Source organism: Podarcis bocagei (assembly GCF_964188305.1).
Source record: "Podarcis bocagei genome assembly, chromosome: 7".
In the NCBI taxonomy this organism is placed as follows: Eukaryota; Metazoa; Chordata; class Lepidosauria; order Squamata; family Lacertidae; genus Podarcis; species Podarcis bocagei.
The window spans coordinates 9,435,534-9,450,247 of NC_138132.1; the positions used below are offsets into that span (position 1 = coordinate 9,435,534).

The 14,714-nt window shown below is 52.5% G+C and overlaps 1 protein-coding gene across 2 annotated transcripts; it reads right to left on the reverse strand.

Annotated features, from left to right (window-relative positions):
- Positions 1 to 4,568: 4,568 nt before the first annotated feature.
- On the reverse strand, positions 4,569 to 8,334 carry LOC308591731 (uncharacterized protein). Of its 2 annotated transcripts, none has more exons than XM_081202626.1 (3): positions 7,755 to 8,334; positions 6,449 to 6,674; positions 4,569 to 4,908 (listed from the first exon to the last, which is right to left on the reverse strand). In XM_081202626.1, the coding sequence occupies exons 2-3, from the start codon at positions 6,638 to 6,640 to the stop codon at positions 4,705 to 4,707; spliced, it is 396 nt and encodes a 131-aa protein (XP_081058752.1). In that variant the 5' UTR covers positions 6,641 to 6,674; positions 7,755 to 8,334; the 3' UTR covers positions 4,569 to 4,704. The 2 variants fall into 2 exon arrangements, with proteins under 2 accessions (XP_081058752.1, XP_081058751.1); XM_081202625.1 differs by having other exon boundaries at positions 7,750 to 8,333.
- Positions 8,335 to 14,714: the final 6,380 nt, after the last annotated feature.

Consider the following 14,714-nt stretch of genomic DNA (forward strand, 5'->3'; position numbering starts at 1 on the left):
CTGCTGGAATCCGCTTCCCAAAGCAATAGAAAACGTCTTTTCTAAGCAGAGTTTAATAGAACCTAATCATAACTTGGTATGGGGATGCGGGTGGTGCTGTGGTCTAAACCACAGAGCCTAGGACTTGCCGATAAGAAGGTTGGCGGTTCAAATCCCCGCGACGAGGTGAGCTCCCGTTGCTCGGTCGCTGCTCCTGCCAACCTAGCAGTTCGAAAGCACCTCAAAGTGCAAGTAGATAAATAGGTACCGCTCCGGCGGGAAGGTAAATGGCGTTTCTGTGCGCTGCTCTGGTTCGCCAGAAGCGGCTTAGTCATGCTGGCCACATGACACGGAAGCTGTACGCTGGCTCCCTCGGCCAATAAAGCGAGATGAGCGCCGCAACCTTTGGATCATGTGGCCAGCATGACTAAGCCGCTTCTGGCGAACCAGAGTAGCGCACAGAAACGCCATTTACATTCCCGCCGGAGTGGTACTTATTTATCTACTTGCACTTTGACGTGCTTTCGAACTGCTAGGTTGGCAGGAGCAGGGACCAAGCAACGGGAGCTCATCCCGTCGCGGGGATTCGAACCGCCAACCTTCTTATCGGCAAGTCCTAGGCTCTGTGGTTTAACCCACAGCGCTACCCGTGTCCCTTATTCAGCATACATCAGGACAAAAGGAAACATGTCTGATCTCCTTCGTGTCCAAAGCAAGCAGCTAAAGCAAAAGCTATACATGAACGGAAGTTCCCAGCAAGCTGTGCTGGAGTGTAAACAGACAGGTGACATACAAATTCCACACGTCTGTTCTTAAGGTGGAACGGAATATCCCAACAGTTATCACTAGAAAGCATTCCAGCCCCCCTGAACCCGGCGATCATTGGAAGTAGGAGAGCAAAGGGCTTGGAGACAGATGGCCCTAAGTGGCAACCATGGTGGGGGGGTGGGTGTGGTGCTGTTGATGAATGAGGAAGTAGGAGAAAAGGGGGTGGATATTTACCAGAGCAACACCATTACTCCAAGAGGCTGCATTTCTAAGCCTCTCTCTGTGAATATTGAATAAACAACATTGGTAAGAACTCTCCTTTCTCTTATCCATTCCTGGCAACCTACCGTAGGGGGTTGGCTCCTCTGAAGCCCGACACTGGCTGGTGAGGAAACCCTCCCCAGAGCCCAAAGAGGATGTCCTCTTCGGAGGGTCTCCTCACGAGCCAGGAGGCCTCTCCAGGGTGCTCCCATTACTGGTTTCCACTTCCGGGTTCCTAGCACTGCGTGTGTTGCATGCAAATGGAGCGTGCATAGATGGGGAGGAACCTATGCAGCAAAAGGGGAGGTTATTTTGAAAACCACTGGGTTGTATCGCAACGTAGTACTGTGTGAACGTATCAGTGCGAGGGTTTCTGCTTCCGCAAGAGAACGTTTTCCTTCCTATGTTCTTTTTTGGCAATTCCTCGTAGCCGAGTAAGATGGTCTTCCACAAACATGGTGAGTCCATAAGTGACCGTGGAGGCCGATTCTGGATCCACACATCCTTCCACAGTGGGGACATAGGTTTCCGGGCAGGAGTTGATCACGGAGAGAGTTTGCCAAGTGTGCCTTCCTCTTAGCACATTTCTCCCTTTCATCCTGAGTTTGAGTGCAGGGGGAGAAGTGAGGAAGAGTCCTTGTGTTGTAAGCCAGAAAATAGCTTATCTCCTGAGTTTACGCCAATAAAACTTAGAAATGTAAGGAGTTAGGAGTCCAACGTTGTTTATTGCAAAGCAATAGGTTACAGTCGGATCGTTCCACAAAACTGCAACCCTGCCCAGTGGTCCAGGCAGTAGTATTTATAAAATTTCAAACAAAGCATTTCAATTTTCACCAATCATATACATCATTACCTCATTTCATGTTTAATACACATGTGCAATAAGCACTGTCAATTTTTGCTGATTAAGTTCTGATTCCCACCGTGTTCTGTTACATTGTGTTAGTGTGCATGTTGGGAACCTGTGTTACAGGTAGCCATTTGCACCATGTACCAACTTGTGTTTTAGCTTTGTGCTGTATCTTTGTGATTCACATATTAGCTGTATTTCTGCTCCAACGGGGGGGGGGGGCAACTTGCAAAATCATCAGTTTCATAAAGCAACAGGTTACCATAACTTCTCTATTAGAAGCACACTCAAGGATTTACAGGGGTACACATTATCACATTTATTGTGGCCCTTTGGGCCGCCACCACATTCCCCCCTTTCAAGCTTAAAGGTACGAGATTACTTGTACCATTCAGCTTGACCCTCAGGTAACCCATCTTGACCCTCCTGAGGCAGTTGGTGGTATTGCAAAAATAACTGTTTTGGGGCTATATTGGAAAGCATGTTAGAAACCAAGTGACAGACTAAGGCAAGTAGACAAGGCACCAATACAATCAAGGCAAGGACCACTAGGAAGAAGAAGAAGAAGAAGAGTTTGGATTTGATATCCCGCCTTTCACTCCCTTTAAGGAGTCTCAAAGCGGCTAACAATCTCCCTTCCCTTCCTCCCCCACAACAAACACTCTGTGAGGCGAGTGGGGCTGAGAGACTTCAGAGAAGTGTGACTGGCCCAAGGTCACCCAGCAGCTGCATGTGGAGGAGTGGAGACGCGAACCCGGTTCCCCAGATTACGAGACTACCGCTCTTATCCACTACACCACACTGGCTTGTTTCTCTTGCTAGGTCTGCCATCCATCTGGTCCCAAACAGATTAGACCAGCAATTGCTTAACAGGTTAGTATTCCAGACTTGTACTGCACATGGGCTACTTTCCGAATATCTGCAGTAATGCCACGAATTGTGTGGGGTCTGCAAGGTTTGCGGGCTGGATTAACTAGCCCAGTGGGCCGTATCCGGCCCGCGGGCCTTAGTTTAATGACCTCTGGCGTGGAACAACCAGCCTCCGGTGTGTGGTTGTAGCAGAGGGCCATTGTCTCGTTGCCCGTGTCCTAACCCACACCGGGACAGGGGTTCTGCCAGTGCAAAGTCAGTATTAAGTCAGAGTCTGGGTCCTAAGCACATGTCAAGGCTCCTCAGCAATTCATAGGCCGTGCCAGGCTGCCCATCTCATTCGGGTCCTTCGGCGGCACAGCCGCAGTACAGCCTAGCAGGAGCGGTGGCAGCGCCGGGCAGAGGGGAGGCCCCAGGCAGAGACACTCAGGCGGCCACTAGGAGGATGGCGGCGGAAGGGCCTGAGGCTCCCAGGGAGGGGCTCCCGGGGGCCAAGGCTGGTGAGAGGAGACCGGAGGGCGGCGGGCCGGGCATCCAAGCAACACAGTTGGAGCTTCCCTCCTCCCTGGCTGGCAGGCAGGCAGGGAGGGAGAGGAGCTGCTTCCTTTGAAACCTGAGAAATTTAAGGGCATCATCAATAAGGGACAGCAGCAGGACATGGCGCAGGGATAAGGGAGCTTCCCGCCAAATAAGGGACGGTTGACAGCTATGGGCCGGGCCCATATAAAATCTAAGGCCCAAACTGAAAAACCCCCTTGCCCTCAGCCTGTACAGTCTCCTCCCTCAAGGGGCTGGGCGAACTGGAATCAACAGCCGCAAAGGGATCAGAAGGCATGCTCCCATGCAAAAAAGGCAAAAAGACCAAAAGCCATTCTCCCATGCCAAGGAGAGAAAAGGATCCACAGCCATCAAAACAAAACAAAACAAAAAGGTGCAACTTGCCATGAGGCCTAAGGCGCAACTTACATAGACCAGAAGTAAGAAAACCAAAATCAAAGGTGCACCTTGCCTTAGGGCTAAGGTACAACTTACATAGACCAGAAGTAAGAAAACCAAAACCAAAGGTGCACCTTGTCTTAGGCCTAAGGTGCAACTTACATAGACCAGAAGTGAGAAAACCAAAACCAAAGGTGCACCTTGTCTTAGGCCTAAGGTGCAACTTACATAGACCAGAAGTGAGAAAACCAAAACCAAAGGTGCACCTTGCCATAGGCCTAAGGTGCAACTTACATAGACCAGAAGTGAGAAAACCAAAACCAAAGGTGCACCTTGTCTTAGGCCTACGGTGCAACTTACATAGACCAGAAGTGAGAAAACCAAAACCAAAGGTGCACCTTGTCTTAGGCCTACGGTGCAACTTACATAGACCAGAAGTGAGAAAACCAAAATCAAAGGTGCACCTTGCCTTAGGCTTAAGGTGCAACTTACATAGACCAGAAGTAAGAAAACCAAAACCAAAGGTGCACCTTGCAATAGGCCTAAGGTGCAACTTACATAGACCAGAAGTGAGAAAAACAAAGCCAAAGGTGCACCTTGCCATAGGCCTACGGTGCAACTTACATAGACCAGAAGTAAGAAAACCAAAGGTGCACCTTGCCATAGGCCTAAGGTGCAACTTACATAGACCAGAAGTGAGAAAAACAAAACCAAACGTGCACCTCGCCATAGGCCTAAGGTGCAACTTACATAGACCAGAAATAAGAAAACCAAAACCAAAGGTGCACCTTGTCTTAGGCCTAAGGTGCAACTTACATAGACCAGAAGTGAGAAAACCAAAACCAAAGGTGCAACTTGATGAATACTGCCCAATGGCTGCCCCATTGTCTCTAGAGGCAGGGTTATAAAGTCACCACTTCTAAATCTTGGGACTGAAGGTGCATTCACAGATACAGGTTCGTTGCTTGGTGACTGGAGCACCAGATCACGGTTTGCATGTGAGTAAGGATGGATCGGAGTTGGCCGCGGCTCCCCAATTTTCAGATGGTCATTTCAAAAGCGGCTGCCGAGTGGACATTCGTGGCTGCGCTGGCAGTGTCTCGTACGTGGCCTTGCTCGTCCACAAGCAGCTCCTCCCTCGAGAAAATTTCCATCTCCAGCTGCAACTCCTTCAGGTCCTGGATCTCCAACGCGAGGGTGTAGAGATGGCGGAAAAGCGTCTGGTCAGCCCTCCGCAATCTCAGCTGCACGGCAAAGAAAGCAATCATTTTCGTTCTCTATCAATGTCCTGGCAATATAAGCACGACACACCATGCATTTAAACAATCCACCCCCACAAAGAATCATGGGAAGTGTAGTTTAAGCCTCTTGCAGAGCTGCAGGCCCCAGCACCCTGAACAAACTACAGATCCCAGAATTCTTGGGGAGGACGTTCTTTAAATGTGCTTGCAAATGTGTGTTGTGTACATTGTCTGGAGAAGATTTATCATGTACCCAGAAGCAACTTTAGCCCACATTGCTTAAAATTTTTGGGTCTGACAGACCCAGTTTGAGTTGTGTGACTCAAAATTGGTTAAGTTTTTGTTGTCTATATTTCAACAGTCCCAAGGTTTGAGAGTCAGTGGTGACCCAGACCTTGTTGCTGGTTGCGAAGGGCCCCCCATTACAATACAAGCTTCAGGGCCCCCAAAATATAGGTCCACCACTGGCCAAGGTTCCTCCCCAAGGCAAGACAGTTTACACCAATCCTGGTCCGACTGCACTGGCTGCCTATAAGTTTCCGGGCCGAATTCAAAGTGCTGGTTTTGACCTATAAATCCTTAAATGGCTCAGGACCGCGATACCTCAAAGGCTGCCTATCTCCATGCGTACCTACCTGGACCTTGAGATTATCCTCTGAGGCCCTTCTTCGTGTGCCTCCTGCACGAGAGGTCTGGAGGGTGGCAACACGAGAACGGGGCCTTTCCTGTGGTGGCTCCCCATTTGTGGAATCCTCTCCCCAGGGAGGCTCACCTGGCACCTTCGTTACATATCCTTAGTTGCAAGGTGAAAACAATCCTCCGTAACCAGGCCTTGGGCCTTGTAACTATTTGTGGCCTTTCAGATATGTTGGGGGCGCGCGTGGATTATTGGTTTGTGTTTTGTGCTCTCCATTTATTTGTTTTTTGTATTTTTATGTTGTGAACCACCCTGTGATATGAAGGGCAGTAAAGGTAAAGATAAAGGGACCCCTGACCATTAGGTCCCGTCGTGACCCACTCTGAGGTTGCGGCGCTCATCTCACTTTACTGGCCGAGGGAGCCGGCGTACAGCTTCCGGGTCATCTGGCCAGCATGACTAAGCCGCTTCTGGCGAACCAGAAACGCCGTTTACCTTCCTGCCGGAGCGGTACCTATTTATCTACCTGCACTTTGACGTGCTTTCGAACTGCTAGGTTGGCAGGAGCAGGGACTGAACAACGGGAGCTCACCCCGTTGAGAGGATTCGAACCTAGAAGTCCTAGGCTCTGTGGTTTAACCCACAATGCCACCCGCGTCTCCATGAAGGGCAGTATATACATTTAATAAACAACAACAACACAGTGTCCTCCAGATCTTGTTGGACTCCACCTCATAATAACAGCCTGTTGAATCAGTGCCCTAGCTAGTCCACCACCTTGTTCTCAACAGTGGCATCCCAGGTGCCAATGGGAAGTTCTTACGCAGGACCATCATGGACAATGGCCCAAGAGTTGTGGTGCAACAAGCACCTGAAGGACATCTCCCGGCTTAAAGAGGGCCTCACCATTTCACTGTGCACCCAGGCGATCTTGTTTTGGAGGCCAGGGCAGCCCCCCTCAAGCTCTTGGACTGCTTCCTGCTGTCCTTCCCCAGGCAGAGAAAATGAAGGCAAGCTGGGCTCACGAAAGACTTTAGGCAAGGGGGGCAAGCCTTTGAAGGGAGACTCCTCTTCGTTGCTCCAGGGCCAGCTGTCCATTGGGAGGTTCTCTGCTCCCGGTTCATGACTCTCCCTGGAAAGTGGAAAAGACCCTGGTTAGTTTCCCCTGACCAGCTCCTCTCCCTGCTGGTCTCGCAGAACCAGGAGAGACATGAAAAGGGCAGAGGAAAAGTTAGCATCATGCTGGCGCAGTCTCTGAAGAAACACCATGCTTCATCTGCAGCAGCGCAAGCAGACGCCTTCTTCTGCCCCGGCTGCAACAAAACATGTCTCTCCCGCATCGATCTCTACAGCCACAGCAGGCGCTGCAACTGTCCAACAGCTTGACCTCACCCTCCATGGCGCACTCATCTGTGGTCTCCTGAGACAGACAGATGCCAGCAACCAACAAGTTTAAATCCGCAGGTCCTTTGTTTGTAAGATAAAAAGCTCCAACCCAAACAGGAAGCAGAAAAACTAAATGCAGAGTTCCAGTTCCCTCCAGGACTTAAAGAAGTAGTCCCAACAGTGTGGCACCAGATACTTCTCCAAACGTCTGCCTGGATTTCTGAGCCGCAAAATGCAAACAAACAACAACAAACAACAGCTGTGTGTCTTCCAAACTTTTGTTGGTCAGCAACAGAGGCCATTGGTGCTCATAGACCTGGCATGTGGATGCCCCATACAAACTGGGAGAGCGAAGCATAACAATTCCACACTAAGGTTGTGCCTTTCCTCAGGCACCCTGGATTCCCAAGACCATTTTCAAACTATAATCCTAAGGCACTGGAGGCTCATCCAATCAGGTGAATGGGGTACTGCCTCACCAACCTCAGTTGGCCCTCAGCCAGACCCCAACCTTCCTACCTTCTTTATTACAATCTTTAGTCTCAGTGTTGCCCCTTGTACAATTCAGCTGCAAGCCAGGGACCCAAAGTAGAATGAGTTGGTTCTGCCTGTTGTTGTCTCTGGCGCCACCTGCTGTTGACCTCCCTGCCTTTCACCCTATCAGTCCAAATGGACATCAACCTGCTACAGCCTAAGGGTTCTTCAATCTATGGGAAATTAAACAGTTAAAACTATGTCAGGTAAGTCAGCTGCCTGTTCTTCAGGTCTACTTGTTTGCCAATTGGGGTTGGCCGTTCTAACTTGTCCCATCGTTCACTCACCTTACCAGCCTCAAGTCGGCCTTCATCCTGGTGCCCCTTAGAGGGAGGTCTTCAAAGGGAGATGTAAAAAATAATAATCTTGATGGTAGAATGGCAGGAGATGCCTTCAAGGTAGACAGGAAGCTGCCTAGGAGTGGCAGTGGAAGCTTGAGGGTGCTGGGTGAATGCCGGCTGGTGCGTTGAAGCAAAAGGAATGTGACTAGCTAGTTCTGCTTCTGATTATTCGTCAAGACCCCTCCGTCTCCTCAGCTCAGGGAGAATATGCAAAGCGTGATCAGGTGAGTGTGACACCTGTGCAGGTAAACATAGGGACTTGGAAGCCCCCAACCCATTAACTCCTTTCTTAAGTGGTTCGGGGGATCTTTGAAGCTCTTTATCTCCTTGCATTCCACAGCAGCATTTGACACCAGAAATGCCACCCGAAAAGAGAAAGAAGAGAGGCTTGGAAGAAACACGCCCAGCTCTCCAAGTGGCCAGCCGGGCTGTCAGTGCAAAGTCCGGGGTGCAGCTGGTGACGGAGCCTGTTCATACGCCCTTGTTTTCTCTTTCTGCCCCAGAAGGAACAGAAAGTCCTGTCAGGGCACTAGGCGGTGAGAGCGCAGGACACGCCCTCACAATCCAGAACACACAGATACTGTACACACAGAGACAGGAGAAGGAAGTAACACACCATCACACATAATTAACTGAAAGCAATTCCCTGCCAGAGGATGTGACGATGCCAGAGGACTAGATAGAGATGTTTGCTTTTAAGGTCAAGGTAGACTCAGAGGGCGTGAGTCGACTGTTAGTCATTGCATGATGGAGTGCTCCCATTCTCTCCTTACCTGATCTTTTTGACCCCACCAAAACACCCACATTCACAGCACATAATTAAAGCACTATGATACCGCTTTAAACTGCCATGGCTTCCCCAAAGGATCCTGGGATCCGTCATTTGCTGAGAGTTGTTAGGAGAGAGCCGCCACCCTATTCTCCTCTGAGTTCCCTGTGAAGAGGGGTTGGTTGTTAAACCACTCTAGGAACAGGGGAATAATTGTAGCTCTCCTAACAACTCTCAGCACCCTTAACAAACTACAACAAACTCCCAGGATTTTTTGAGGGAAGCCATGACTCTTTGAAATTATGTCATAGTGCTTTTTAATGGCATGACTGTGCCCACAGTAAGAGTGGCTGAAATAATGATCTCTTCCCCTCCCCTTGATTTTTATATATATATAGGTACATTTTCAGGTTAAGAACGGACCTCCGGAATGAATTAAATACTTAACCTGAGGTACCACTGTAATATGTTAACTGCTCTAAATGTATGGCGTATTTACCTGTATACCCGCAGAGGTTCGCATAATATATATATATATATATATATATATATATATATATATATATATATATATTATGCGAACCTCTGCGGGTTCTCTTAAGTCTGCAGAAACCACTTGCACCTCTCTGTTGCGGGTATTTAAGTATGAGCACCTGAAAGATTTGTTAAGATTAGTATTAGTATACAGGTGTCAGAGCTGCTTGAAGATCCTAGCTCACAGAAGATCACGCTAGCCAGCGATCATTGAGTAAAAGTCTTTATTGAATTACAGTTTCCATTCTCACGCTGCTGCGCGCAAACTCTACGTCTAGTAGCTAGATCGGCGAAGCTCCGTCTGAGTCTCCGCCCCGTGTGCACCAACTTAATATCCTAGCCTTGCTCCACCTTTTCCGCCTGACTGTCCTCCTCTGGGTCCCTCTACCCCCCGGGGCTTCTTCCTTCCGGGATTCTTCTGACGCTGACCCGGACCCTCCTGCCTCCTTGCGCCGGGCTTTAGGACCTGGTTCCCTTTCGGGGCTGCTTACTGCGCCGCCTTCCTCTGCATTTGAACTTGGCGCGCGCGCCCAACCTTCCACCTTCCTCTTAACCGTTTCTTCGCTCCCCGATGGAGGTGTGGCCACTCCTGACTCATGCCCTCCCTCCTGTGGTGAGCTGCCAGCGCTTCCCCCCTGGCTCCCTTCCTCTTCCCTGCTTCCTGGCGGTGACGCTGGTCCCGATTTCCAGCTGCTCCCCCCTGAGTCCCTTCTGGCTCTATCTTCCTGGGGTGCCCCCCTTGACTCCCCCCTTGCCCTGGCCACTGGTGCTCCTTTCTGTGAATCCTCTGATTCACTGGAAAGACTAGGAGATCTCGGGTCGTCGTCATCACTCATCTTTTCTTCTGCCTCCTCCCCTTCGCTCTCTGTTTCCTCCCTTGCCCGTGCCTCTGCTCCTAAACCCCTGACATCCATCCCCCCCTCGAAGCCCCCCATTCCCCCCTCCCCTCCTTCCGGTGCTGGAGCTGGGGGCTGCTGTTGCAAAGGGACGAACGTCGGATATCGGTCGCTTCCCGTGGCGGGCCTCCATCTGAAGTCTTCCGGTTCTTCCTCCCTGCTCTCGTCGACGACGGTCACCTCCGCTTCCATCTCTGTGCCGCCGTGCTCGAAACCAGGGTCGTCCCCGAAAATGTCCATGTCCGTCTCTCCCTCACTTCCTCCTGGCGGCGTTGCTCGTCCTGAGCATTCCAGCCACTTTCTGCGGAACTGCTCCTCTGGCCTATCGTCCCACCAATACGAGGGTTCTGAGGCGGATCCCGAGGGTGACCCCTCCGGGGAACGGACGTCTCGTGTCGGTTCCTCGTCCGAGTCGAACCCCCGGAACGTGCTGGCCGAAAGCGTGGGCGTGAAAAGCCAGTCGTCGAAAAAGTCTGCTGGCATAGGTCTATGTGGGAAGAGGGCATGAAACTCGTCTTTGAGCAGAGGTTCGTCTAAGGCGTAGCCCGGCACCCAGCTGTTCGCACTGGCCGGGGTGCCCTCCTTGGCGAGAAAGTATTCTACCCCCTCTTCCCCCCATCTGGAGTCCAAAATCTCCGTGACTTCGTTGATGCGCTCCTTCTGTGCCACTCCCGCGTGCCCTGTTCTGTCTCTGGCCGGACTCGGCGCCGTTCCGGGTTCCTGGAACCTGTGCGGTGCCTTGTAGGGAGTGAGCACCGATCTGTGGAATACCGGATGCATTCTGGAACCCTCCGGAAGTGCCAGTCTGAAAGCTACCGGGTTGACCTGTTCTTCGACTTGGTAGGGCCCCAGTTGCTTATGCCCTAGTTTCTTCTTGGCCAACGACCTGGCTGGCACTGCGTGGGCTGCTAACCAAACCCAGTCTCCCACGTGGAGCTCTTCTCCAACCCTTCTGTGCTTGTCTGCTTGTACCTTGTATGCGTGCTTGGCCAGCTCCAGGTGGCGCCTCAGCTGATCGTGGACTTCCTGCAGCTCCGACGCGAACGCATCTGCTGTCTGCGGCTCCCCCTCCCCCATTCTTTCCAGTCCCGGGAAGGTTCTGGGGTGCCTCCCGTTGTTGGCGAAGAACGGCGTGACCCCCGTGGACACGTGCTTCGTGTTGTTGTAGGCGAACTCGGCGAGCGGCAGGTAATCCACCCACGTCGCAGGCTGTTGATTTGCATAACATCTCAGGTACTGCTGCATGATGGCATTGACCCGCTCCGCTTGCCCGTTGGTCTGCGGGTGTCTCGCCGACGCCAGGTTGATCTTGACGTTCAGGAAGCCCATCAGCTTCTGCCAGAAATTCGAGATGAACTGCCGCCCCCGGTCGGACAGAATAGACCGTGGCAGACCGTGAACCTTGAACACGTGGTCTATGAACAGTTTGGCGGTTTGCTCCGCCGTGGCCACCTTAGCACACAGAATGAAATGGGCCATCTTGGAAAACAGGTCCACCACCACCAGCACTGCCGTCTTGCCCCTTGAGCTGGGCAGATCCGTGACAAAGTCCAGGGCCACCCTTTCCCAAGGTTCGACCGGAGTTTGCAGCGGTTCCAACAGTCCGGCCGGCGGTCTGTGCACTGGTTTGGCCCTCTGGCAGGTGTCACACCTCGCCACGTAGTCTGCGACCTCCCCTCTCATTCCAGGCCACCAGAAATCCCTGGCTACTAATTCCACCGTCTTCTCCTTGCCAAAGTGCCCGGCCGTGGGCGCGTCGTGCAGCTGCTGCAGCACCTTGGCTCGAAGTTCGTCTCCCGGCACGTAGATGGCCCCTTTACGGATGAGCAATCCATCTCTTAGCTGGAAACCGTCGGCCGCTGCCTTGCCCCTTTGCACCTCTGCCATCTTTGCTTGTGCGAAGGAGTCCCCCTGCAACGCTCGTCGCACCGCCTCTAGGTCCACGGTCGCCGCGGCGCACGCCCACACTGTCGGTGCGAAGATGTGCATGGCGGCCGCTGGTGTTGCGTCCTCCAGATACTGTGGCTTACGGGAGAGAGCGTCTGCCATGATGTTGGTGTCCCCCGGGACATACTCTATTCGGAAGTCGAAGTTCGCAAAGAACTCAGCCCAACGTATCTGCCTTTGGTTCAGGAACTGTGCCGTGCGCCAGTGCTCTAGATTCTTGTGGTCCGTGCAAACCTGCACCGTGTGCTTGGCGCCGATCAGAAAGTGCCTCCACGCCTTGAACGCTGCGTGAATGGCCAGCAACTCCCTGTCCCATATGGTGTAGTTCTGCTCGGACTTGCTGAGCTTCCTGGAGTAAAACGCTCCCGGTCGCCACACCCCCTGCGGGTCTTTCTGCAGCAGGACCGCCCCCACGGCTCTGTCCGAAGCGTCTGTCTCCACCCTCATCGGCTTGCTGGGGTTGACATGAAGCAGCTGCTCTTCCGACGCGAAGAGACGCTTGAGTGCCTGAAAGGACTGCTCCGCCTGCTCTGTCCAAATGAACTTCTTTTTCTTGGAGCTAAGCGTGTCAGTGATGGCCGCCGTCTGCATCGCGAAGCCCTTGATAAACTTGCGATAGAAGTTCGCAAAGCCGACAAACCGTTGGACCTCCTTCCGGTTGCGCGGGCTCTTCCAATCCAACACCGCTCGAACCTTGGCGCTGTCCATGGCGAGCCCCTTGTCAGACAGCTTGTAGCCCAGAAAATCCACCTCCGGCACGTCAAATTGGCACTTCTCCAGCTTGGCGTAGAGCCTATGTTGCTTTAGCCTGCTCAGCACTTCCTTGACGTGTTTGTCATGCTCCTGCTGCGACTCCGAAAAGATCAGGATGTCATCTAAGAAACAGACGCACGTCTTGTAGAGAAGTCCCGCCAACACGTGATGCATAAATGCTTGAAAAACGTGGGAGCCATTTTGCAATCCAAAAGGCATAACTCTATATTCGTAGGTCCCCAGTGGCGTGAACATGGCTGTCTTCCACTCATCACCCTCCCGCATGCGAATGAGGTTGTACGCCCCCCGCAGGTCCAACTTGGTGAACACTCTGCCCTTCCGTACCTTTGCGAGGAGGTCGTCAATTCGGGGCATGGGGAAGTCCGATGGCCTAGTCACACTGTTCAAAATCCTGTAATCCACTACGAGTCTCTTTTGGGGCGTGTCCCGCTTCTTAACAAAGAATACGGGACTGCCCCCCACTGCCTTGGACTCCCGGATGAAGCCGCGCTGCAAATTATGATCAATGAACTCCTTGAGTTCTTGCAGTTCGTCCTCTGACATGGAATACAGTCTCCCTTTAGGCAGCGCCGCCCCCGGCAGCAGGTCAATTTTGCAGTCATATGGTCTGTGAGGGGGTAGCCTGTCTGCCTCCTTCTCGCAGAAAACTTCCAAAAATTCAGCGTACTTGTGGGGAATCGCTTGCAGCGTGCCTAGCAGCAGTTGTGACTCCTCTTCCTCTCCTTCCTGCCTGGGCACGATGCAGTGTTCAGCACAAAAGGAAGAGCCGAAGGTCAGCTGCCTCTGGTACCAAGCCATCGTTGGGCTGTGCTTGTCCAGCCAACTCATGCCCAATACAACGGGCGTGTCAGATAGTTGAGTGACGTTGAAGCTGATGATTTCTCTGTGATTCCCAAGTCGCATCACCATTGGTGGCGTCTGCTTCACCACTTGCCCCCCGAGCAGCTCCCTGCCATCCACCGTGACAACCTGCAGGGGCAGTGTGGCCGGCAGCAACTGCACAGCGTGCCTGTCGACAAAGTCCTGCCCTATAAAGTCCGCATTGCTGCCTGAGTCAATGGTGATTGGCACGTCTATGGTGATTCCATTGGGCAGCTGGAGAGATGCTGTGAGCCTCACTACTGGTTTGGGCGGGAGGGGGTTCACGGGCTGTAAAATCTCTGGGGACTGCGTCACTAACACGTCTGGCTGGGCCCCAGTGCCTCTTCCTCCAGCCAGACTGCGTCGTTTCCCTGCTGTGGTCCTCCTTGCTGCGTTGCTGCAGTCACCATTGCTGAGGCTGCAGTGAGCTTGTGGGGCCTCTGGGGACACTCTTTTGCCATATGCCCTGGTTCCTCACAGACGTAACACTTCCTGTTCCCTCTAGGAGGCTTCGCTTTCACTGCTGCCGGTGCTAGGGCTCTGGTTGCTGACTGAGCCCTTGCACCTCCAACCTCCATAGGTTCGGCTCCTCCTCCTGGCGGAGGCGTGGATTGCGCCCGCGCTGCTTCTCTGGGAAGGAAGGAGGGGCCCCCGGCTGGTTCGCGCCCTCCACGCCCTTCGTCCTTGCTCCACGGACGTCCTTCCAGCCTCACCCCCACTGCCAGTGCCCTCTGAACGACCTCCTGGGTGGTTCGGGGTCTCTCCCCCCTCGCGATCTCATCTTTAATCGAGTTGTGCAGCCCTTCCCAAAAGAGGTCTCTTACAGGAGCCGAATCTCTGTCCCATTCCAGGGCACTGACCAAGGCGAAAAAGCGGGCATGATACTGCCTGACGCTGGCCCTCCCTTGTCTCAGCCCATGCACCTCCTTCCGTGCAAGATCCACGTCAATACTTGATAAAAAGCACCCATCCATCGCTTTAATAAAGGCATCCGCATTCTGGAGCGCCGGATCCTTATCTCTCCATAAATTGCGTAGCCATGCTTTCGCATCCCCATGCAGATGGGACATGATGAACCCCACTCTCTCTTGTTCATCTCTAAAGTCTTTATGCAGCAGTTGTAGTGCGCA